Source organism: Dendrobates tinctorius, unplaced genomic scaffold (genome assembly GCF_039654945.1).
Source record: "Dendrobates tinctorius isolate UK_male_01 unplaced genomic scaffold, ASM3965494v1 ptg000182l, whole genome shotgun sequence".
NCBI classification, from domain to species: domain Eukaryota; kingdom Metazoa; phylum Chordata; class Amphibia; order Anura; family Dendrobatidae; genus Dendrobates; species Dendrobates tinctorius.
In genome coordinates, this window is record NW_027361849.1 from 2,988,733 (window position 1) to 3,015,413 (window position 26,681).

The following is a 26,681-nucleotide window of genomic DNA, read 5'->3' on the forward strand; positions in this document are numbered from 1 at the left end:
TATCACTACTCCCATCATCCCTGACCCCAGAGCTCACAATCTAATCTCCTATCACACAGTGTATCACTACTCCCATCATCCCTGACCCCAGAGCTCACAATCTAATCTCCTATCACACAGTGTATCACTACTCCCATCATCCCTGACCCCAGAGCTCACAATCTAATCTCCTATCACACAGTGTATCACTACTCCCATCATCCCTGACCCTGGAGCTCACAATCTAATCTCCTATCACACAGTGTATCACTACTCCCATCATCCCTGACCCCGGTGCTCACAATCTAATCTCCTATCACACAGTGTATCACTACTCTCATCATCCCTGACCCTGGAGCTCACAATCTAATCTCCTATCACACAGTGTATCACTACTCCCATCATCCCTGACCCCGGAGCTCACAATCTAATCTCCTATCACACAGTGTATCACTACTCCCATCATCCCTGACCCCAGAGCTCACAATCTAATCTTCTATCACACAGTGTATCACTACTCTCATCATCCCTGACCCCAGATCTCACAATCTAATCTCCTATCACACAATGTATCACTACCCCCATCATCCCTGACCCCAGAGCTCACAATCTAATCTCCTATCACACAGTGTATCACTACTCCCATCATCCCCGACCCCAGAGCTCACAATCTAATCTCCTATCACACAGTGTATCACTACTCCCATCATCCCTGACCCCAGAGCTCACAATCTAATCTCCTATCACACAATGTATCACTACTCCCATCATCCCTGACCCCGGAGCTCACAATCTAATCTCCTATCACACAGTGTATCACTACTCCCATCATCCCTGACCCCAGAGCTCACAATCTAATCTCCTATCACACAGTGTATCACTACTCCCATCATCCCTGACCCCAGAGCTCACAATCTAATCTCCTATCACACAGTGTATCACTACTCCCATCATCCCTGACCCCGGAGCTCACAATCTAATCTCCTATCACACAGTGTATCACTACTCCCATCATCCCTGACCCCAGAGCTCACAATCTAATCTCCTATCACACAATGTATCACTACTCCCATCATCCCTGACCCCGGAGCTCACAATCTAATCTCCTATCACACAGTGTATCACTACTCCCATCATCCCTGACCCCGGAGCTCACAATCTAATCTCCTATCACACAGTGTATCACTACTCCCATCATCCCTGACCCCGGAGCTCACAATCTAATCTCCTATCACACAGTGTATCACTACTCCCATCATCCCTGACCCCGGAGCTCACAATCTAATCTCCTATCACACAGTGTATCACTACTCCCATCATCCCTGACCCCGGAGCTCACAATCTAATCTCCTATCACACAATGTATCACTACTCCCATCATCCCTGACCCCAGAGCTCACAATCTAATCTCCTATCACACAATGTATCACTACTCCCATCATCCCTGACCCCAGAGCTCACAATCTAATCTCCTATCACACAGTGTATCACTACTCCCATCATCCCTGACCCCGGAGCTCACAATCTAATCTCCTATCACACAGTGTATCACTACTCCCATCATCCCTGACCCCGGAGCTCACAATCTAATCTCCTATCACACAGTGTATCACTACTCCCATCATCCCTGACCCCGGAGCTCACAATCTAATCTCCTATCACACAGTGTATCACTACTCCCATCATCCCTGACCCCGGAGCTCACAATCTAATCTCCTATCACACAGTGTATCACTACTCCCATCATCCCTGACCCCAGAGCTCACAATCTAATCTCCTATCACACAGTGTATCACTACTCCCATCATCCCTGACCCCGGAGCTCACAATCTAATCTCCTATCACACAGTGTATCACTACTCCCATCATCCCTGACCCCGGAGCTCACAATCTAATCTCCTATCACACAGTGTATCACTACTCCCATCATCCCTGACCCCGGAGCTCACAATCTAATCTCCTATCACACAGTGTATCACTACTCCCATCATCCCTGACCCCGGAGCTCACAATCTAATCTCCTATCACACAGTGTATCACTACTCCCATCATCCCTGACCCCGGAGCTCACAATCTAATCTCCTATCACACAGTGTATCACTACTCCCATCATCCCTGACCCCAGAGCTCACAATCTAATCTCCTATCACACAGTGTATCACTACTCCCATCATCCCTGACCCCAGAGCTCACAATCTAATCTCCTATCACACAGTGTATCTCTACTCCCATCATCCCTGACCCCGGAGCTCACAATCTAATCTCCTATCACACAGTGTATCACTATTCCCATCATCCCTGACCCCGGAGCTCACAATCTAATCTCCTATCACACAGTGTATCACTACTCCCATCATCCCTGACCCCGGAGCTCACAATCTAATCTCCTATCACACAGTGTATCACTACTCCCATCATCCCTGACCCCAGAGCTCACAATCTAATCTCCTATCACACAGTGTATCACTACTCCCATCATCCCTGACCCCGGAGCTCACAATCTAATCTCCTATCACACAGTGTATCACTACTCCCATCATCCCTGACCCCGGAGCTCACAATCTAATCTCCTATCACACAGTGTATCACTACTCCCATCATCCCTGACCCCGGAGCTCACAATCTAATCTCCTATCACACAGTGTATCACTACTCCCATCATCCCTGACCCCGGAGCTCACAATCTAATCTCCTATCACACAGTGTATCACTACTCCCATCATCCCTGACCCCAGAGCTCACAATCTAATCTCCTATCACACAATGTATCACTACTCCCATCATCCCTGACCCTGTAGCTCTGGGCCCCAGATTTCGGCCCATCCCATAATGACTATAGACCGGTGGCCTTAACATCGCATGTGATGAAGTCCTTGGAGAGAATTGTACTTGCCTACTTGTGTCCGAGGGTGTCTGCTTTTACGGACCCCCTTCAGTTTGCGTATCGGCAGAGTCTGGGGGTGGACGATGCTGTAGCGTATCTACTACAAACAGTACATTCATTTTTGGACAATGATAGAACCACTGTGCGTGCCATGTTCTTCGATTTCTCCAGTGCATTCAACACCTTACAGCCACTATTATTACGTAAAAAGCTGGTTGAAATGGCGGTTGATGAGGGACTAGTGAATTGGATCATTGATTATCTGTCGGACAGGCCACAGTTTGTGAGGTTGGGGGCGGCCGTATCGGATAGTGTGCGGAGTAGTGTTGGAGCCCCTCAGGGAACGGTGCTGTCGCCATTCCTTTTTACGTTATACACAGCTGATTTTCAGTATAAATCAGACCTTTGTCACCTTCAGAAGTACTCTGATGACTCAGTGATAGTCGGAGGTATTGAGAGAGACCGGGGGGAGGAGGAATACAGAAGGGTGGTTTTGGACTTTGTTGACTGGTGCCAGGCTAACCATTTAGAACTCAACGTAAAGAAAACCAGGGAGCTGGTGTTGAGTTATGGAAGGTGCATGAAGGATTGCTTACCTATCACTATTGATGGTCAGGATGTGGAGATGGTGGAGAATTTCAAATATTTGGGGGTTCACCTGGACAGCAAGCTTGATTGGAGGTGCCATATGGAGAAGGTTTGCAAGAAAGGGATGAGTAGACTTTACTTCCTAAGGAAGTTAAGGTCGTTTAATGTGTGTAGCAAAATGCTTGAAATGTTCTACCAATCCATTGTGGCGAGTGCAATCTTTGATGCAATTATATGCTGGGGTAGTAGTGTGCGCACAGCTGACGCGAATAAGCTGAATAAACTTATCAAGAAGGCTAGTGCGGCGGTGGGTCTACAACTCAGGACTTTCGAGGAGGTATTAGAGGATAGAATTACTAAGAAATGCAAGGCTATAATGAGCAACAATACACACCCGCTCTATGAACTGTTTGCGAAGCAAAAGAGCACATTCAGCAAGCGTCTACTCCAACTAATGTGTAAAAAGGAAAGATATAGAAAATCGTTTGTTCCGACAGCTGTGGGGATGTTTAACAAATGTATAAGTGTAAAGCATCCCAAGACTAAATGAAGTTCAAAGTGTATGGGGGGGGATTGGTGAGTTACAAGTACCAGTCTATCCGCATCTGCTGTCCATATAGACTTATTTTGTAAAGTGTGTATTGTTCTTGTAATGTTCTTGATCTTTGTTCTGCTGCTGTAATACTGTAATTTCCTCCGGGATCAATAAAGTTTATCTAATCTAATCTAATCTAATCTAATCTAATGGTGTGGCTTGTGAGCGCGGTTGCTGCATTACGTCCTGCTTTGTGAACTTCGTTTTAGGAGTTGGCGCTCTCCGGCTTTTCTCGCGCTGCTCCTTTTTATTAGGACGTTTTTCGGAGCTGTCTAGACCATGGCTGCCAGGGATAAGGCCTCCTGATGCACGGTGGGGTAAGGAAGTAAACGTCCAATTCCCGTGACTGTGACGCTCCCGACTTTCCTGCTACTTTTAATACCAGAAATTCCTCAAGACGCGAAATCTTCCCTCAGCGAGATCCGCAGCAAAACCTTTGTATGTGTGAGACAGGGCAGCCCCACACTGTACCGTCCTCTGTGTGTGTGAGACAGGGCAGCCCCACACTGTACCGTCCTCTGTGTGTGTGAGACAGGGCAGCCCCACACTGTACCGTCCTCTGTATGTGTGAGACAGGGCAGCCCCACACTGTACCGTCCTCTGTGTGTGTGAGACAGGGCAGCCCCACACTGTACCGTCCTCTGTATGTGTGAGACAGGGCAGCCCCACACTGTACCGTCCTCTGTATGTGTGAGACAGGGCAGCCCCACACTGTACCGTCCTCTGTGTGTGTGAGACAGGGCAGCTCCACACTGTACCGTCCTCTGTATGTGTGAGACAGAGCAGCCCCACACTGTACCGTCCTCTGTATGTGTGAGACAGGGCAGCCCCACACTGTACCGTCCTCTGTATGTGTGAGACAGGGCAGCTCCACACTGTACCGTCCTCTGTGTGTGTGAGACAGGGCAGCCCCACACTGTACCGTCCTCTGTGTGTGTGAGACAGGGCAGCCCCACACTGTACCGTCCTCTGTATGTGTGAGACAGGGCAGCCCCACACTGTACCGTCCTCTGTATGTGTGAGACAGGGCAGCCCCACACTGTACCGTCCTCTGTATGTGTGAGACAGGGCAGCCCCACACTGTACCGTCCTCTGTGTGTGTGAGACAGGGCAGCCCCACACTGTACCGTCCTCTGTATGTGTGAGACAGGGCAGCCCCACACTGTACCGTCCTCTGTATGTGTGAGACAGGGCAGCCCCACACTGTACCGTCCTCTGTGTGTGTGAGACAGGGCAGCCCCACACTGTACCGTCCTCTGTATGTGTGAGACAGGGCAGCCCCACACTGTACCGTCCTCTGTATGTGTGAGACAGGGCAGCCCCACACTGTACCGTCCTCTGTATGTGTGAGACAGGGCAGCCCCACACTGTACCGTCCTCTGTATGTGTGAGACAGGGCAGCCCCACACTGTACCGTCCTCTGTATGTGTGAGACAGGGTAGCCCCACACTGTACCGTCCTCTGTATGTGTGAGACAGGGCAGCTCCACACTGTACCGTCCTCTGTGTGTGTGAGACAGGGCAGCCCCACACTGTACCGTCCTCTGTGTGTGTGAGACAGGGCAGCTCCACACTGTACCGTCCTCTGTATGTGTGAGACAGGGCAGCCCCACACTGTACCGTCCTCTGTGTGTGTGAGACAGGGCAGCCCCACACTGTACCGTCCTCTGTATGTGTGAGACAGGGCAGCCCCACACTGTACCGTCCTCTGTGTGTGTGAGACAGGGCAGCCCCACACTGTACCGTCCTCTGTATGTGTGAGACAGGGCAGCCCCACACTGTACCGTCCTCTGTATGTGTGAGACAGGGCAGCCCCACACTGTACCGTCCTCTGTATGTGTGAGACAGGGCAGCCCCACACTGTACCGTCCTCTGTGTGTGTGAGACAGGGCAGCTCCACACTGTACCGTCCTCTGTGTGTGTGAGACAGGGCAGCCCCACACTGTACCGTCCTCTGTGTGTGTGAGACAGGGCAGCCCCACACTGTACCGTCCTCTGTATGTGTGAGACAGGGCAGCCCCACACTGTACCGTCCTCTGTATGTGTGAGACAGGGCAGCCCCACACTGTACCGTCCTCTGTATGTGTGAGACAGGGCAGCCCCACACTGTACCGTCCTCTGTATGTGTGAGACAGGGCAGCCCCACACTGTACCGTCCTCTGTATGTGTGAGACAGGGTAGCCCCACACTGTACCGTCCTCTGTATGTGTGAGACAGGGCAGCCCCACACTGTACCGTCCTCTGTGTGTGTGAGACAGGGCAGCCCCACACTGTACCGTCCTCTGTGTGTGTGAGACAGGGCAGCTCCACACTGTACCGTCCTCTGTATGTGTGAGACAGGGCAGCCCCACACTGTACCGTCCTCTGTATGTGTGAGACAGGGCAGCCCCACACTGTACCGTCCTCTGTATGTGTGAGACAGGGCAGCCCCACACTGTACCGTCCTCTGTATGTGTGAGACAGGGCAGCCCCACACTGTACCGTCCTCTGTATGTGTGAGACAGGGCAGCCCCACATTGTACCGTCCTCTGTATGTGTGAGACAGGGCAGCCCCACATTGTACCGTCCTCTGTATGTGTGAGACAGGGCAGCCCCACACTGTACCGTCCTCTGTATGTGTGAGACAGGGCAGCCCCACACTGTACCGTCCTCTGTATGTGTGAGACAGGGCAGCCCCACACTGTACCGTCTTCTGTGTGTGTGAGACAGGGCAGCCCCACACTGTACCGTCCTCTGTATGTGTGAGACAGGGCAGCCCCACACTGTACCGTCCTCTGTATGTGTGAGACAGGGCAGCCCCACACTGTACCGTCTTCTGTGTGTGTGAGACAGGGCAGCCCCACACTGTACCGTCCTCTGTATGTGTGAGACAGGGCAGCCCCACACTGTACCGTCCTCTGTGTGTGTGAGACAGGGCAGCCCCACACTGTACCGTCCTCTGTGTGTGTGAGACAGGGCAGCCCCACACTGTACCGTCCTCTGTGTGTGTGAGACAGGGCAGCTCCACACTGTACCGTCCTCTGTATGTGTGAGACAGGGCAGCCCCACCCTGTACCGTCCTCTGTATGTGTGAGACAGGGCAGCCCCACACTGTACCGTCCTCTGCATGTGTGAGACAGGGCAGCTCCACACTGTACCGTCCTCTGTGTGTGTGAGACAGGGCAGCTCCACACTGTACCGTCCTCTGTGTGTGTGAGACAGGGCAGCCCCACACTGTACCGTCCTCTGTATGTGTGAGACAGGGCAGCCCCACACTGTACCGTCCTCTGCATGTGTGAGACAGGGCAGCCCCACACTGTACCGTCCTCTGTATGTGTGAGACAGGGCAGCCCCACACTGTACCGTCCTCTGTATGTGTGAGACAGTGCAGCCCCACACTGTACCGTCCTCTGTGTGTGTGAGACAGGGCAGCCCCACACTGTACCGTCCTCTGTATGTGTGAGACAGGGCAGCCCCACACTGTACCGTCCTCTGCATGTGTGAGACAGGGCAGCCCCACACTGTACCGTCCTCTGCATGTGTGAGACAGGGCAGCCCCACACTGTACCGTCCTCTGTATGTGTGAGACAGGGCAGCCCCACACTGTACCGTCCTCTGTATGTGTGAGACAGGGCAGCCCCACACTGTACCGTCCTCTGTATGTGTGAGACAGGGCAGCCCCACACTGTACCGTCCTCTGCATGTGTGAGACAGGGCAGCCCCACACTGTACCGTCCTCTGTATGTGTGAGACAGGGCAGCCCCACACTGTACCGTCCTCTGTATGTGTGAGACAGGGGAGCCCCACACTGTACCGTCCTCTGTATGTGTGTGGAGACAGGGCAGCCCCACACTGTACCGTCCTCTGTGTGTGTGAGACAGGGCAGCTCCACACTGTACCGTCCTCTGTATGTGTGAGACAGGGCAGCCCCACACTGTACCGTCCTCTGTATGTGTGAGACAGGGCAGCCCCACACTGTACCGTCCTCTGTATGTGTGAGACAGGGCAGCCCCACACTGTACCGTCCTCTGTATGTGTGAGACAGGGCAGCCCCACACTGTACCGTCCTCTGTATGTGTGAGACAGGGCAGCCCCACACTGTACCGTCCTCTGTATGTGTGAGACAGGGCAGCCCCACACTGTACCGTCCTCTGTGTGTGTGGAGACAGGGCAGCCCCACACTGTACCGTCCTCTGTGTGTGTGAGACAGGGCAGCCCCACACTGTACCGTCCTCTGTCTGTGTGAGACAGGGCAGCCCCACACTGTACCGTCCTCTGTATGTGTGAGACAGGGCAGCCCCACACTGTACCGTCCTCTATGTGTGAGACAGGGCAGCCCCACACTGTACCGTCCTCTGTATGTGTGAGACAGGGCAGCCCCACACTGTACCGTCCTCTGTGTGTGTGGAGACAGGGCAGCCCCACACTGTACCGTCCTCTGTGTGTGTGAGACAGGGCAGCCCCACACTGTACCGTCCTCTGTATGTGTGTGGAGACAGGTCAGCCCCACACTGTACCGTCCTCTGTGTGTGTGAGACAGGGCAGCCCCACACTGTACCGTCTTCTGTGTGTGGAGACAGGGCAGCTCCACACTGTATCGTCCTCTACGTGTGTGAGACAGGACAGCCCCACACTGTACCATCCTCTGTATGTGTGTGTAGACAGGGCAGCCCCACACTGTACCGTTCTCTGTGTGTGTGAGACAGGGCAGCCCCACACTGTACCGTCCTCTGTATGTGTGAGACAGGGCAGCCCCACACTGTACCGTCCTCTGTGTGTGTGGAGACAGGGCAGCCCCACACTGTACCGTCCTCTGTATGTGTGAGACAGGGCAGCCCCACACTGTACCGTCCTCTGTGTGTGTGAGACAGGGCAGCCCCACACTGTACCGTCCTCTGTATGTGTGTGGAGACAGGGCAGCCCCACACTGTACCGTCCTCTGTATGTGTGAGACAGGGCAGCCCCACACTGTACCGTCCTCTGTATGTGTGAGACAGGGCAGCCCCACACTGTACCGTCCTCTGTGTGTGTGAGACAGGGCAGCCCCACACTGTACCGTCCTCTGTATGTGTGAGACAGGGCAGCTCCACACTGTACCGTCCTCTGTGTGTGTGAGACAGGGCAGCCCCACACTGTACCGTCCTCTGTATGTGTGTGGAGACAGGGCAGCCCCACACTGTACCGTCCTCTGTATGTGTGATACAGGGCAGCCCCACACTGTACCGTCCTCTGTGTGTGTGAGACAGGGCAGCCCCACACTGTACCGTCCTCTGTATGTGTGAGACAGGGCAGCCCCACACTGTACCGTCCTCTGTATGTGTGAGACAGGGCAGCTCCACACTGTACCGTCCTCTGTGTGTATGAGACAGGGCAGCCCCACACTGTACCGTCCTCTGTATGTGTGAGACAGGGCAGCCCCACACTGTACCGTCCTCTGTATGTGTGTGGAGACAAGGCAGCCCCACACTGTACCGTCCTCTGTGTGTGTGAGACAGGGCAGCCCCACACTGTACCGTCCTCTGTATGTGTGAGACAGAGCAGCCCAACACTGTACCGTCCTCTGTATGTGTGAGACAGGGCAGCCCCACACTGTACCGTCCTCTGTATGTGTGTGGAGACAAGGCAGCCCCACACTGTACCGTCCTCTGTGTGTGTGAGACAGGGCAGCCCCACACTGTACCGTCCTCTGTATGTGTGAGACAGGGCAGCCCCACACTGTACCGTCCTCTGTATGTGTGAGACAGAGCAGCCCAACACTGTACCGTCCTCTGTATGTGTGAGACAGGGCAGCCCAACACTGTACCGTCCTCTGTATGTGTGAGACAGGGTAGCCCCACACTGTACCGTCCTCTGTATGTGTGAGACAGGGCAGCCCCACACTGTACCGTCCTCTGTATGTGTGAGACAGGGCAGCCCCACACTGTACCGTCCTCTGTGTGTGTGAGACAGGGCAGCCCCACACTGTACCGTCCTCTGTATGTGTGAGACAGGGCAGCCCCACACTGTACCGTCCTCTGTATGTGTGAGACAGGGCAGCCCCACACTGTACCGTCCTCTGTATGTGTGAGACAGGGCAGCCCCACACTGTACCGTCCTCTGTATGTGTGAGACAGAGCAGCCCCACACTGTACCGTCCTCTGTATGTGTGAGACAGGGCAGCCCCACACTGTACCGTCCTCTGTATGTGTGAGACAGGGCAGCCCCACACTGTACCGTCCTCTGTATGTGTGAGACAGGGCAGCCCCACACTGTACCGTCCTCTGTATGTGTGAGACAGGGCAGCCCCACACTGTACCGTCCTCTGTGTGTGTGAGACAGGGCAGCCCCACACTGTACCGTCCTCTGTGTGTGGAGACAGGGCAGCCCCACACTGTACCGTCCTCTGTATGTGTGAGACAGGGCAGCCCCACACTGTACCGTCCTCTGTATGTGTGAGACAGAGCAGCCCAACACTGTACCGTCCTCTGTATGTGTGAGACAGGGCAGCCCCACACTGTACCGTCCTCTGTGTGTGTGAGACAGGGCAGCCCCACACTGTACCGTCCTCTGTATGTGTGAGACAGGGCAGCCCCACACTGTACCGTCCTCTGTATGTGTGAGACAGGGCAGCCCCACACTGTACCGTCCTCTGTGTGTGTGAGACAGGGCAGCCCCACACTGTACCGTCCTCTGTATGTGTGAGACAGGGCAGCCCCACACTGTACCGTCCTCTGTGTGTGTGAGACAGGGCAGCCCCACACTGTACCGTCCTCTGTATGTGTGAGACAGGGCAGCCCCACACTGTACCGTCCTCTGTATGTGTGAGACAGGGCAGCCCCACACTGTACCGTCCTCTATGTGTGAGACAGGGCAGCCCCACACTGTACCGTCCTCTGTGTGTGAGACAGGGCAGCCCCACACTGTACCGTCCTCTGTATGTGTGAGACAGGGCAGCCCCACACTGTACCGTCCTCTGTATGTGTGAGACAGGGCAGCCCCACACTGTACCGTCCTCTGTATGTGTGAGACAGGGCAGCCCCACACTGTACCGTCCTCTATGTGTGAGACAGGGCAGCCCCACACTGTACCGTCCTCTATGTGTGAGACAGGGCAACCCCACACTGTACCGTCCTCTGTATGTGTGAGACAGGGCAGCCCCACACTGTACCGTCCTCTGTATGTGTATGAGACAGGGCAGCCCCACACTGTACCGTCCTCTGTATGTGTGAGACAGGGCAGCCCCACACTGTACCGTCCTCTGTATGTGTGAGACAGGGCAGCCCCACACTGTACCGTCCTCTGTATGTGTGAGACAGGGCAGCCCCACACTGTACCGTCCTCTGTATGTGTGAGACAGGGCAGCCCCACACTGTACCGTCCTCTGTATGTGTGAGACAGGGCATCCCCACACTGTACCGTCCTCTGTATGTGTGAGACAGGGTAGCCCCACACTGTACCGGCCTCTGTATGTGTGAGACAGGGCAGCCCCACACTGTACCGTCCTCTGTATGTGTGAGACAGGGCAGCCCCACACTGTACCGTCCTCTGTATGTGTGAGACAGGGCAGCCCCACACTGTAACGTCCTCTGTATGTGTGAGACAGGGCAGCCCCACACTGTACCGTCCTCTGTATGTGTGAGACAGGGCAGCCCCACACTGTACCGTCCTCTGTGTGTGTGAGACAGGGCAGCCCCACACTGTACCGTCCTCTGTATGTGTGAGACAGGGCAGCCCCACACTGTACCGTCCTCTGTGTGTGTGAGACAGGGCAGCCCCATACTGTACCGTCCTCTGTGTGTGTGAGACAGGGCAGCTCCACACTGTACCGTCCTCTGTATGTGTGAGACAGGGCAGCCCCACACTGTACCGTCCTCTGTGTGTGTGAGACAGGGCAGCCCCACACTGTACCGTCCTCTGTGTGTGTGAGACAGGGCAGCCCCACACTGTACCGTCCTCTGTATGTGTGAGACAGGGCAGCCCCACACTGTACCGTCTTCTGTATGTGTGAGACAGGGCAGCCCCACACTGTACCGTCCTCTGTGTGTGTGAGACAGGGCAGCCCCACACTGTACCGTCCTCTGTGTGTGTGAGACAGGGCAGCCCCACACTGTACCGTCCTCTGTGTGTGTGAGACAGGGCAGCCCCACACTGTACCGTCCTCTGTATGTGTGAGACAGGGCAGCCCCACACTGTACCGTCCTCTGTGTGTGTGAGACAGGGCAGCCCCACACTGTACCGTCCTCTGTGTGTGGAGACAGGGCAGCCCCACACTGTACCATCCTCTGTATGTGTGAGACAGGGCAGCCCCACACTGTACCGTCCTCTGTGTGTGTGAGACAGGGCAGCCCCACACTGTACCGTCCTCTGTATGTGTGAGACAGGGCAGCCCCACACTGTACCATCCTCTGTATGTGTGAGACAGGGCAGCTCCACACTGTACCGTCCTCTGTGTGTGTGAGACAGGGCAGCCCCACACTGTACCGTCCTCTGTGTGTGTGAGACAGGGCAGCCCCACACTGTACCGTCCTCTGTGTGTGGAGACAGGGCAGCCCCACACTGTACCGTCCTCTGTGTGTGTGAGACAGGGCAGCCCCACACTGTACCGTCCTCTGTATGTGTGAGACAGGGCAGCCCCACACTGTACCGTCCTCTGTGTGTGTGAGACAGGGCAGCCCCACACTGTACCGTCCTCTGTATGTGTGAGACAGGGCAGCCCCACACTGTACCGTCCTCTGTATGTGTGAGACAGGGCAGCCCCACACTGTACCGTCCTCTGTATGTGTGAGACAGGGCACCCCACACTGTACAGTCCTCTGTATGTGTGAGACAGGGCAGCCCCACACTGTACCGTCCTCTGTGTGTGTGAGACAGGGCAGCCCCACACTGTACCGTCCTCTGTATGTGTGAGACAGGGCAGCCCCACACTGTACCGTCCTCTGTATGTGTGAGACAGGGCACCCCACACTGTACAGTCCTCTGTGTGTGTGAGACAGGGCAGCCCCACACTGTACCGTCCTCTGTGTGTGTGAGACAGGGCAGCCCCACACTGTACCGTCCTCTGTATGTGTGAGACAGGGCAGCCCCACACTGTACCGTCCTCTGTATGTGTGAGACAGGGCAGCCCCACACTGTACCGTCCTCTGTATGTGTGAGACAGGGCAGCCCCACACTGTACCGTCCTCTGTATGTGTGAGACAGGGCAGCCCCACACTGTACCGTCCTCTGTATGTGTGAGACAGGGCAGCCCCACACTGTACCGTCCTCTGTATGTGTGAGACAGGGCAGCCCCACACTGTACCGTCCTCTGTATGTGTGAGACAGGGCAGCCCCACACTGTGCCGTCCTCTGTGTGTGTGAGACAGGGCAGCCCCACACTGTACCGTCCTCTGTATGTGTGAGACAGGGCAGCCCCACACTGTACCGTCCTCTGTATGTGTGAGACAGGGCACCCCACACTGTGCCGTCCTCTGTATGTGTGAGACAGGGCAGCCCCACACTGTACCGTCCTCTGTATGTGTGAGACAGGGCAGCCCCACACTGTACCGTCCTCTGTATGTGTGAGACAGGGCAGCCCCACACTGTACCGTCCTCTGTATGTGTGAGACAGGGCAGCCCCACACTGTACCGTCCTCTGTATGTGTGAGACAGGGCAGCCCCACACTGTACCGTCCTCTGTATGTGTGAGACAGGGCAGCCCCACACTGTACCGTCCTCTGTATGTGTGAGACAGGGCAGCCCCACACTGTACCGTCCTCTGTGTGTGTGAGACAGGGCACCCCACACTGTACCGTCCTCTGTATGTGTGAGACAGGGCAGCCCCACACTGTACCGTCCTCTGTATGTGTGTGAGACAGGGCAGCCCCACACTGTACCGTCCTCTGTATGTGTGAGACAGGGCAGCCCCACACTGTACCGTCCTCTGTATGTGTGAGACAGGGCAGCCCCACACTGTACCGTCCTCTGTGTGTGTGAGACAGGGCAGCTCCACACTGTACCGTCCTCTGTATGTGTGAGACAGGGCAGCCCCACACTGTACCGTCCTCTATGTGTGAGACAGGGCAGCCCCACACTGTACCGTCCTCTGTGTGTGTGAGACAGGGCAGCCCCACACTGTACCGTCCTCTGTATGTGTGAGACAGGGCAGCCCCACACTGTACCGTCCTCTATGTGTGAGACAGGGCAGCCCCACACTGTACCGTCCTCTGTATGTGTGTGTGAGACAGGGCAGCCCCACACTGTACCGTCCTCTGTGTGTGTGAGACAGGGCAGCCCCACACTGTACCGTCCTCTGTGTGTAGGGATCTGCAGTGTCACAGTGTCGCCCCCCGGGTGTCAGCCTTCACTGCCGTCCTGTGGACCCCCCGGGGGGAGTCATTACAGGGACGTCTGCGGTCATCTGCCCTCCATTATGCTCGGGGAGTCTCCTCACAGGTGGGGCCAGCCCTCGTATGAGACGTGGTTGGAGATCAGGCATGTCGCCCCTAGAGGGGACCGAGCATCGTGTGACTTGTAATGAGGACGACTGATCCTCCAGAATTTGATTTTCACAGTATTTTTCTTCTTTCAGCCGCTGGAATCATCCAGAAATCTGCAACTCAGCGACATCTGAACAAGAGGACACCTCACATGGACACGACATACGTCTCCAGCACCCGAGGGGGCGACCGGACCCTCCTATCTGTCACCAATGACAGCATCGCGTCCAACATCACCGAGATTCCCACTACCTATGTGACTGTCACTGGGGACATCACTGCGGTCTCGGCGAGCGCAGTGCGGGGGGACGGGAACACCACAGAGAGGAACATGACTGCCGCCTCGGTGCCAGTCAGGTACCCATCATATGTGGTGACCACGTACTCATCCACCACATCGCACCACGAGCCCAGTCCCACCTTCTCAATCACCGTTGTTCCCACTACATCGCCCAATACGAGGAGCAGCCCCAAGACTCTCGGGGTCACCACCAACACCTCATCCATCCATCTGTGGATTTCCTCGTCTTCTGTTCCGCCATCAGCTGCCACCAGCGCAGCAGCTTTATCACCTCCCGGAGGATTGTCTGCACAGTCCCGGCAGCCGCCATCACTGAGCTCCTCATCATCCCCCATCTCCACATTAGTCTCCTTAGCTTCACCGCCAAACACTGACACCACCGAGACCCTTTACTCTTCGACCACCATGTCCTCCACCCCATGGTCAGCTGCCTCATCCACAACACTGCCACCATCGCTCCACCCAGAATCCACACCAGTAACCGAGAAGACCCCCGTGACCTCTGTATCGCCAAGTAATGAAGTGTCCACCGCTAACTATACCATAGCCGTCAGTCCAGAGACCCCTCAAGTGCTCACGGAGAAGAGGTCACATGATGAGACACAAGATGTCACCACAACAGTGAAATCAGTGACGACTGGAACTGAAGCGATGTCCTCAGAGAAGTCAAAAGGGGTCACAGTGGGAAGTCATCTCATGGGGACCCCAACACAGACCGGAGGTAACGCTTCATCTTCTACATCCCAGAACATCCCACTGACTCCAACCCAGCGGGACACCACACAGAAGATGTCACATGACACTATGGAGACACCGAGGGATGGAAGCTCAACAATGGCCACTACTGATCGGGTACTCATGACCCAGACCGCCCAAATGCACCCCAAAACTGAGGCGCCAGCACCAAACACCACAGTCAGCACAAAGGACACAAAGACCCTTCCTTACCCTCCTCCGAGCACTACACCTGCAGTGAGGTATTCCGCCACCACTGTACCAACCCTTCCCACCACCACACTCCCGAGGAGTACTCCCACCACCACATCCCCGAGGAGTACTCCCACCACCACGCCTCCGAGGAGTACTCCCACCACCACACCTTCGAGAAGTACTCCCACCACCACGCCTCCGAGGAGTACTCCCACCACCACACCTCCGAGGAGTGCTTCCACCAGGACTCCTTCTAGGAATACTCCCACCACCACACCTCCGAGGAGTGCTCCCACCAGGACTCCTTCTAGGAATACTCCCACCAGGACTCCTCCGACTCCCCCCGCTGCAGGTGAGACCAGCGCTGCACCATTTGCATGCTCTGTACACCCCGTATCACTGTGTAACCCTGTTCTTATATTTCCAGTTAGTCTCTGCGCCTCTGGTCCTTGTCACAATGGGGGTCTGTGTGTCGAGAGCAGCGACCTGACGAGCTTCACATGTGATTGTCTGGTGGGGTGGAGTGATGATCTCTGCAGCACCGGTGAGCTCTGGAGTGTGATTCATGGGAAACCATCAGAGGACCCTGCAGGATTAGAAAAATATGGTGCTTTTTCTCTGGAAACAGCGCCACCCCCTTGCACAGGATGTGCCTGGTACTGCGGCACAGCCCTATTGACTTTAATGGTGCTGCAGTACCAGACATGTGCTGTGGACAAAGGAGGGGGGGCACACATTTATCAGCCATGTTTTCCTAATCTTGGAAAAGCCCTCTTACCCCAGCGAGAGTGCAGACCCCTCCACATGTACTGATGGCGGAGCCTCACTGCTCCTGTTTGTCTTTCAGATGTGGATGAATGTCTCTCCAACCCCTGCCCAGTGTTGAGCACATGCGTCAATTCGAGGGGCTCCTTCGGCTGCCAGTGTCCTCTGGGGTACCTCCTAGAGAAAGGCGCCGGCTGCGTTCTCGGTGAGTGGTATGGATAGGAGTAAGCGATGCAGCTCTGGGTGTGGCCGGAGTGAATGCAGCTCTGGGTGAGGCCGTAGTGAATGCAGCTCTGGGTGAGGCCGTAGTGAATGCAGCTCTGGGTGTGGCTGGAGTGAATGCAGCTCTGGGTGTGGCCGTAGTGAATGCAGCTCTGGGTGAGGCCGGAGTGAATGCAGCTCTGGGTGTGGCCTGAGTGAATGCAGCTCTGGGTGTGGCCTGAGTGAATGCAGCTCTGGGTGTGGCCTGAGTGAATGCAGCTCTGGGTGTGGCCTGAATGAATGCAGCTCTGGGTGTGGCCGGAGTGAATGCAGATCTGGGTGTGGCCGGAGTGAATGCAGCTCTGGGTGTGGCCGGAGTGAGTGCAGCTCTGGGTGTGGCTGGAGTGAGTGCAGCTCTAGGTGTGGCCGTAGTGAGTGCAGCTCTGGGTGTGGCTGGAGTGAGTGCAGCTCTGGGTGTGGCCAGAGTGAATGCAGCTCTTGGTGTGGCCGGAGTGAGTGCAGCTCTGGGTGTGGCCGGAGTGAATGCGGCTCTGGATGTGGCCGGAGTGAATGCAGCTCTGGGTGTGGCCGGAGTGAATGCAGCTCTGGGTGTGGTCGGAGGGATTGCAGCTCTGGATGTGGCCGGAGTGAATGCAGCTCTGGGTGTGGCTGGAGTGAGTGCAGCTCTGGGTGTGGCCGGAGTGAATGCGGCTCTGGATGTGGCCGGAGTGAATGCAGCTCTGGGTGTGGCCGGAGTGAATGCAGCTCTGGGTGTGGTCGGAGGGATTGCAGCTCTGGATGTGGCCGGAGTGAATGCAGCTCTGGGTGTGGCTGGAGTGAGTGCAGCTCTGGGTGTGGCTGGAGTGAGTGCAGCTCTAGGTGTGGCCGGAGTGAGTGCAGCTCTGGGTGTGGCTGGAGTGAGTGCAGCTCTGGGTGTGGCCGGAGTGAATGCAGGTCTTGGTGTGGCCGGAGTGAGTGCAGCTCTGGGTGTGGCCGGAGTGAATGCAGCTCTGGGTGTGGCTGGAGTGAATGCAGCTCTTGGTGTGGCCGGACTGAGTGCAGCTCTGGGTGTGGCCGGAGTGAATGCAGCTCTAGATGTGGCCGGAGTGAATGCAGCTCTGGGTGTGGCTGGAGTGAGTGCAGCTCTAGGTGTGGCCGGAGTGAATGCAGCTCTGGGTGTGGCCGGAGTGAGTGCAGCTCTGGGTGTGGCCGGAGCGAATGCAGCTCTGGGTGTGGCTGGAGTGAATGCAGCTCTTGGTGTGGCCGGAGTGAGTGCAGCTCTGGGTGTGGCTGGATTGAATGCAGCTCTTGGTGTGGCCGGAGTGAGTGCAGCTCTGGGTGTGGCTGGATTGAATGCAGCTCTTGGTGTGGCCGGAGTGAATGCAGCTCTGGGTGTGGCCGGAGTGAATGCAGCTCTGGGTGTGGCTGGATTGAATGCAGCTCTTGGTGTGGCCGGAGTGAGTGCAGCTCTGGGTGTGGCTGGATTGAATGCAGCTCTTGGTGTGGCCGGAGTGAATGCAGCTCTGGGTGTGGCCGGAGTGAATGCAGCTCTGGGTGTGGCCGGAGTGAATGCAGCTCTGGGTGTGGCCGGAGTGAATGCAGCTCTGGGTGTGGCCGGAGTGAGTGCAGCTCTGGGTGTGGCCGGAGTGAGTGCAGCTCTGGGTGTGGCCGGAGTGAATGCAGCTCTGGGTGTGGCCGGAGTGAGTGCAGCTCTGGGTGTGGCCGGAGTGAATGCAGCTCTTGGTGTGGCCGTAGTGAATGCAGCTCTGGGTGTGGCCGGAGTGAATGCAGCTCTGGGTGTGGCCGGAGTGAATGCAGCTCTGGGTGTGGCCGGAGTGAGTGCAGCTCTGGGTGTGGCCGGAGTGAGTGCAGCTCTGGGTGTGGCCGGAGTGAATGCAGCTCTGGGTGTGGCCGGAGTGAGTGCAGCTCTGGGTGTGGCCGGAGTGAGTGCAGCTCTGGGTGTGGCCGGAGTGAATGCAGCTCTGGGTGTGGCCGGAGTGAGTGCAGCTCTGGGTGTGGCCGGAGTGAATGCAGCTCTGGGTGTGGCCGGAGTGAGTGCAGCTCTGGGTGTGGCCGGAGTGAGTGCAGCTCTGGGTGTGGCCGGAGTGAGTGCAGCTCTGGGTGTGGCCGGAGTGAGTGCAGCTCTGGGTGTGGCCGGAGTGAATGCAGCTCTGGGTGTGGCCGGAGTGAGTGCAGCTCTGGGTGTGGCCGGAGTGAATGCAGCTCTGGGTGTGGCCGGAGTGAATGCAGCTCTGGGTGTGGCCGGAGTGAATGCAGCTCTGGGTGTGGCCGGAGTGAGTGCAGCTCTGGGTGTGGCCGGAGTGAGTGCAGCTCTGGGTGTGGCCGGAGTGAATGCAGCTCTGGGTGTGGCCGGAGTGAGTGCAGCTCTGGGTGTGGCCGGAGTGAGTGCAGCTCTGGGTGTGGCCGGAGTGAGTGCAGCTCTGGGTGTGGCCGGAGTGAATGCAGCTCTGGGTGTGGCCGGAGTGAGTGCAGCTCTGGGTGTGGCCGGAGTGAATGCAGCTCTGGGTGTGGCCGGAGTGAGTGCAGCTCTGGGTGTGGCCGGAGTGAATGCAGCTCTGGGTGTGGCCGGAGTGAGTGCAGCTCTGGGTGTGGCCGGAGTGAATGCAGCTCTGGGTGTGGCCGGAGTGAGTGCAGCTCTGGGTGTGGCCGGAGTGAGTGCAGCTCTGGGTGTGGCCGGAGTGAGTGCAGCTCTGGGTGTGGCCGGAGTGAGTGCAGCTCTGGGTGTGGCCGGAGTGAATGCAGCTCTGGGTGTGGCCGGAGTGAGTGCAGCTCTGGGTGTGGCCGGAGTGAGTGCAGCTCTGGGTGTGGCCGGAGTGAATGCAGCTCTGGGTGTGGCCGGAGTGAGTGCAGCTCTGGGTGTGGCCGGAGTGAGTGCAGCTCTGGGTGAGGCCGGAGTGAGTGCAGCTCTGGGTGTGGCCGGAGTGAGTGCAGATGGAAGGTTGTTTGCCCCCTCTGGACGTTGCTCCGTTATCTGCAGTCAGGACGTTTCTGGGACACGTCGAGATCCCCTGGAGCTTCCTCAGTGGTGCGGACATGAAAGACAGCGGATTACATCATGTCGAGGAGGACATCGCCGGCATAGTGAGTATGGGGGTGGCCATCTTAGGTGGGTGTGGTCACCATAGTAAGGCTGGGGGAGGGGCTTAGCATGGGTCTTGCAGACAGCAGGGGGTTAATCCCGTCTTTTGGGGGACTGACTCTAATCTGCTAATTACAGCTGCGCTCCTCGTTCTCCGCCATCTCCGGCTATTACCAGTCCACAGTCACCAGTGACAGGTAAGACGCGCCTGTGATCAGGTCACACTGGGGTGCCGGACAGCGGAGGATTCTGGGAGATTCTGTGCGTGACTTCTTCTCGTTTTCTTCCGCAGTCACACCGGTCGGAACGACTTCTTCCTGCAGAATCTTTTCTCTCTGGAGTCCAACGTGACGATGTTCGATCTATTGCGCAGTCTGCAGAGCTACGCCAAAGTGTGTGAGAGCTCGGCGCCGCCGCCCCGGTCCTGCCCGCTGGCGCTGCACCTCCAGCACCGAATACGGGGTAAAGCTCTGTATAATGTAGCTGGCGGGCAGAAGGTGGAGTATACTGTACTGTATACGCTGTAGTGTGCGGTATATATGGCACAAGGCGTCGTGTACTGTATATACGGTGTCCAGTGTGGTGTACTGTACGGTGTATGTGGCACAAGGCGTCGTGTACTGTATATACGGTGTCTGGTGTGGTGTTCTGTACGGTGTATGTGGCACAAGGCGTCGTGTACTGTATATACGGTGTCCAGTGTGGTGTACTGTACGGTGTATGTGGCACAAGGCGTCGTGTACTGTATATACGGTGCCTGGTGTGGTGTTCTGTACGGTGTATGTGGCACAAGGCGTCGTGTACTGTATATACGGTGCCTGCTGTGGTGTTCTGTACGGTGTATGTGGCACAAGGCGTCGTGTACTGTATATACGGTGTCCGGTGTGGTGTACTGTACGGTGTATGTGGCACAAGGCGTCGTGTACTGTATATACGGTGCCTGGTGTGGTGTTCTGTACGGTGTATGTGGCACAAGGCGTCGTGTACTGTATATACGGTGCCTGCTGTGGTGTTCTGTACGGTGTATGTGGCACAAGGCGTCGTGTACTGTATATACGGTGTCCAGTGTGATGTACTGTACGGTATATATGGCACAAGGCGTCGTGTACTGTATATACGGTGTCTGGTGTGGTGTTCTGTACGGTGTATGTGGCACAAGGCGTCGTGTACTGTATATACGGTGTCCAGTGTGGTGTACTGTACGGTGTATGTGGCACAAGGCGTCGTGTACTGTATATACGGTGCCTGGTGTGGTGTTCTGTACGGTGTATGTGGCACAAGGCGTCGTGTACTGTATATACGGTGCCTGGTGTGGTGTTCTGTACGGTGTATGTGGCACAAGGCGTCGTGTACTGTATATACGGTGTCCGGTGTGGTGTACTGTACGGTGTATGTGGCACAAGGCGTCGTGTACTGTATATACGGTGCCTGGTGTGGTGTTCTGTACGGTGTATGTGGCACAAGGCGTCGTGTACTGTATATACGGTGCCTGCTGTGGTGTTCTGCACGGCGTATGTGGCACAAGGCGTCATGTACTGTATATACGATGCCTGCTGTGGTGTTCTGTACGGTGTATGTGGCACAAGGCGTCGTGTACTGTATATACGGTGTCCGGTGTGGTGTACTGTACGGTGTATGTGGCACAAGGCGTCGTGTACTGTATATACGGTGTCCGGTGTGGTGTTCTGTACGGTGTATGTGGCACAAGGCGTCGTGTACTGTATATACGGTGCCTGCTGTGGTGTTCTGTACGGTGTATGTGGCACAAGGCGTCGTGTACTGTATATACGATGCCTGCTGTGGTGTTCTGTACGGTGTATGTGGCACAAGGCGTCGTGTACTGTATATACGGTGTCCGGTGTGGTGTTCTGTACGGTGTATGTGGCACAAGGCGTCGTGTACTGTATATACGGTGCCTGCTGTGGTGTTCTGTACGGTGTATGTGGCACAAGGCGTCATGTACTGTATATACGATGCCTGGTGTGGTGTTCTGTACGGGGTATGTGGCACAAGGCGTCGTGTACTGTATATACGGTGTCCGGTGTGGTGTTCTGTACGGCGTATGTGGCACAAGGCGTCGTGTACTGTATATACGGTGTCCGGTGTGATGTTCTGTACGGCGTATGTGGCACAAGGCGTCGTGTACTGTATATACGGTGTCCGGTGTGGTGTTCTGTACGGCGTATGTGGCACAAGGCGTCGTGTACTGTATGTACAGTGTCCGGTGTGGTGTTCTGTACGGCGTATGTGGCACAAGGCGTCAGGTACTGTATGTACGGTGTCCGGTGTGGTGTTCTGTACGGTGTATGTGGCACAAGGCATCGTGTACTGTATATACGGTATCCGGTGTGGTGTTCTGTACGGCGTATGTGGCACAAGGCGTCAGGTACTGTATGTACGGTGTCCGGTGTGGTGTTCTGTACGGCGTATGTGGCACAAGGCGTCGTGTACTGTATATACGGTGCCCGGTGTGATGTTCTGTACGGCGTATGTGGCACAAGGCGTCGTGTACTGTATATACGGTGTCCGGTGTGGTGTTCTGTACGGTGTATGTGACACAAGGCGTCGTGTACTGTATGTACGGTGTCCGGTGTGGTGTTCTGTACGGCATATGTGGCACAAGGCGTCGTGTACTGTATGTACGGTGTCAGGTGTGATGTTCTGTACGGCGTATGTGGCACAAGGCGTCGTGTACTGTATATACGGTGTCCGGTGTGATGTTCTGTATGGCGTATGTGGCACAAGGCGTCGTGTACTGTATATACGGTGTCCGGTGTGGTGTTCTGTACGGTGTATGTGGCACAAGGCGTCGTGTACTGTATGTACGGTGTCCGGTGTGGTGTTCTGTACGGCGTATGTGGCACAAGGCGTCAGGTACTGTATATACGGTGTCCGGTGTGGTGTTCTGTACGGCGTATGTGGCACAAGGCGTCATGTACTGTATATACGGTGTCCGGTGTGGTGTTCTGTACGGCGTATGTGGCACAAGGCATCGTGTACTGTATGTACGGTGTGGTGTTCTGTACGGTGTATGTGGCACAAGGCGTCAGGTACTGTATATACGGTGTCCGGTGTGGTGTTCTGTACGGCGTATGTGGCACAAGGCGTCGTGTACTGTATATACGGTGTCCGGTGTGGTGTTCTGTACGGTGTATGTGACACAAGGCGTCGTGTACTGTATGTACGGTGTCCGGTGTGGTGTTCTGTACGGCATATGTGGCACAAGGCGTCGTGTACTGTATGTACGGTGTCAGGTGTGATGTTCTGTACGGCGTATGTGGCACAAGGCGTCGTGTACTGTATATACGGTGTCCGGTGTGATGTTCTGTACGGCGTATGTGGCACAAGGCGTCGTGTACTGTATATACGGTGTCCGGTGTGGTGTTCTGTACGGTGTATGTGGCACAAGGCGTCGTGTACTGTATGTACGGTGTCCGGTGTGGTGTTCTGTACGGCGTATGTGGCACAAGGCGTCAGGTACTGTATATACGGTGTCCGGTGTGGTGTTCTGTACGGCGTATGTGGCACAAGGCGTCATGTACTGTATATACGGTGTCCGGTGTGGTGTTCTGTACGGCGTATGTGGCACAAGGCATCGTGTACTGTATGTACGGTGTCCGGTGTGGTGTTCTGTACGGCGTATGTGGCACAAGGCGTCGTGTACTGTATATACGGTGTCCGGTGTGGTGTTCTGTACGGCGTATGTGGCACAAGGCGTCGTGTACTGTATATACGGTGTCCAGTGTGGTGTTCTGTACGGCGTATGTGGCACAAGGCGTCGTGTACTGTATATACGGTGTCCGGTGTGGTGTTCTGTACGGCGTATGTGGCACAAGGCGTCGTGTACTGTATATACGGTGTCTGGTGTGGTATTCTGTACGGTGTATGTGGCACAAGGCGTCGTGTACTGTATATACGGTGTCCGGTGTGGTATTCTGTACGGTGTATGTGGCACAAGGCGTCGTGTACTGTATATACGGTGTCCGGTGTGATGTTCTGTACGGCGTATGTGGCACAAGGCGTCGTGTACTGTATATACGGTGTCCGGTGTGGTTTTCTGTACGGTGTATGTGGCACAAGGCGTCATGTACTGTATATACGGTGTCCGGTGTGATGTACTGTACGGTGTATGTGGCACAAGGCGTCGTGTACTGTATATACGGTGTCCGGTGTGGTGTTCTGTACGGTGTATGTGACACAAGGCATTGTGTATAGTATATACGGTGTCCGGTGTGGTGTACTGTATGACATATATGGCACAAGACGTCGTGTACGGCGCAGGATGTCGTGTACAGTATATACGGCGTGGGGTGTAGTATACGGCATATACGAAGTGTCGTGTACGGTACATACGGCATGGGGTGTCGTGTACGGTATATACAGGGTGTTGTGTACGGTGTATATGGCGTGAAGTGTAGTGAACGGTATATACGGGCTGTCATGTGCGGTATATACTGGGTGTCGTATACGGCGTGGGGTGTCGTGTACGGTATATACAGCGTGGGGTGTCGTGTACGGTATATATGGCTGGTGTTGTGTACGACATATATACGGTGTGTCATGTACAGTGTATACGGTTCGGGGTGTCGTGTACGGTATATACAGCGTTGGGTGTCGTGTATGGTATATACAGTGTAAGGTGTCGTGTACAGTATGTACGGGGTGTTGTGTATGGTATATACGACGTGAGGTGTAGTGTACGGTATGTACAGGGTGTCATGTGCGGTATATACAGCGTGGGGTGTCGTGTACGGTATATACAGCGTGGGGTGTCGTGTACGGTATGTACAGCGTGGGGTGTTGTGTACGGTATATATGGCGGGTGTAGTGTATGGTATATACAGTGTGGGGTGTCTTATACGGTATATACAGCGGGTGTAGTGTGCGGTATATACGGGGTGTCGTATATGGCGTGGGGTGTCGTGTACGGTATATACAGCGTTGGGTGTCGTGTATGGTATATACAGTGTAAGGTGTCGTGTACAGTATGTACGGGGTGTTGTGTATGGTATATACGACGTGAGGTGTAGTGTACGGTATGTACAGGGTGTCATGTGCGGTATATACAGCGTGGGGTGTCGTGTACGGTATATACAGCGTGGGGTGTCGTGTACGGTATGTACAGCGTGGGGTGTTGTGTACGGTATATATGGCGCGTGTAGTGTATGGTATATACAGTGTGGGGTGTCTTATACGGTATATACAGCGGGTGTAGTGTGCGGTATATACGGGGTGTCGTATATGGCGTGGGGTGTCGTGTACGGTATATACAGCGTTGGGTGTCGTGTATGGTATATACAGCGTGGGGTGTCTTATACGGTATATACAGCGGGTGTAGTGTGCGGTATATACGGGGTGTCGTATACAGCATGGGGTGTCGTGTACGGTATATACAGCATTGGGTGTCGTGTATGGTATATACAGTGTGAGGTGTCGTGTACAGTATGTACGGGGTATTGTGTATGGTATATACGGCGTGAGGTGTAGTGTGCGGTATATACGGGGTGTCGTATGTGACGGGAGTATTCTCCAGAGCAAGGAGGGACAACAGGCCTGGGAATAATCCAACAGATTTATTGACCAAAAAACAGGAACAACACGAAGGTAATTTGCAGAGTCCCAAAATAAGTCCACAGGAAACTGATTCGGGGGCACCTCCCGACAATCCTTGTGCCAGATCACAAAACCATAGTCCTTTAAGAGTCCCAGAAATCCACCACGATCACACAGAGGCCGAAGCTTCCTCAGACAGCCTCATCCTTCTCTTTTAGCATCCAACTCACATCTGATCTTAAAGCAAGAATGTATTGTCAGGGCTCCTGGGATCAGTCCATCTGAAGGGGGGTAGGGGTCACACCTACTATTCAATGGTTTGGTCCATCAGAAGATTCTAGAAATGTAAGGGCTCCACTTAGTCTACAGGATGTGTATTGTAGGTTATCTTCTGCTTAGGAAAACAATAGCCAAAGTTCCACTAGCTGTTGACACAAGCCTAAATTAGATTATGGTCCAGGTACATCACAAGACATTGCAAAGTATTGGGGGAAGGAGACATGGTTAATTTACAGCAAATGAATCAGAGGAAAGTTAAATGACCTATTATACAAAATACAGGACAGGGCAAGACTACAAATCATGACAATCCCTTCCCCTCCTAATTTGTGTACGTACTAGGGACCTCTACAGGTCACTGGTTAAGTACACACAGGCATGGCGTAACTTACATGTGGCTTCATGCAGCCACGAATTGGCATCGTAGCTTTCCCACATCATTGCCCAGGAGAACAGCTGCAGGCAGACCACCCATCACCCCAACCAAACATCGCCTGACCCCAAAACCAAAGTTCAGATCCACAGTGGCTGTGGGAATAGTCCTCCATTGTCCACCAGCCAGTTCAATGACAATTCCAGGTCCTCTATTGATTGCCTCAGGCCGAACCACTCGGGGATCAGCCAGCGTGAGGAAAGCTCCTGAGTCACAAAATCCAACAAGTCTTTGTCCATCCAGCACGACCTCCTGCAAGTGCTTACCTCGATGAGCTGAAGTCGTCATAGCTGCGGGTCGCACACCATAAACTCCTAGTGGTGCAACATGGGTGGGTGAGGCACTAGGCCAGTCCTCACTTAGTGGTGACACGTCTTCCTCCATGGCACTTGGCTGTAGATAATTAATAATATGATTGGGTACAGGATCAATCCTCATTTGAACAGCTGGGCAGGAGGCTTGCAGATGCCCAGGCTGCCCACATCGATAGCATCTGTGCTGTGTCTCACTCCATCCAATGCGTCCTCTTGGGCGAGGAGTAAGGGAACCTGCCGGTCGGCTCCCACCTGAAGGTGCTGTAGGGGTTTGAGGACGATTCCTCCATGAGCTGGCTGGACATGAGGCCTGCAGATGCCCCGGAT

At 55.1% G+C, this 26,681-nt stretch overlaps 1 protein-coding gene across 2 annotated transcripts in view; it reads left to right on the forward strand.

Moving 5' to 3' along the window:
* The window catches only part of HEG1 (heart development protein with EGF like domains 1), a 135,285-nt gene that overhangs the window by 52,825 nt on the left and 55,779 nt on the right, over positions 1 to 26,681 (forward strand). For both annotated transcript variants that reach the window (XM_073551924.1, XM_073551923.1), the window contains exons 2-7: positions 14,571 to 16,061; positions 16,137 to 16,253; positions 16,557 to 16,679; positions 19,674 to 19,777; positions 19,914 to 19,972; positions 20,068 to 20,237. In XM_073551924.1, coding sequence (XP_073408025.1) covers positions 14,571 to 16,061; positions 16,137 to 16,253; positions 16,557 to 16,679; positions 19,674 to 19,777; positions 19,914 to 19,972; positions 20,068 to 20,237 — 2,064 coding nt within the window. The remainder of the gene's footprint in view (positions 1 to 14,570; positions 16,062 to 16,136; positions 16,254 to 16,556; positions 16,680 to 19,673; positions 19,778 to 19,913; positions 19,973 to 20,067; positions 20,238 to 26,681) is intronic.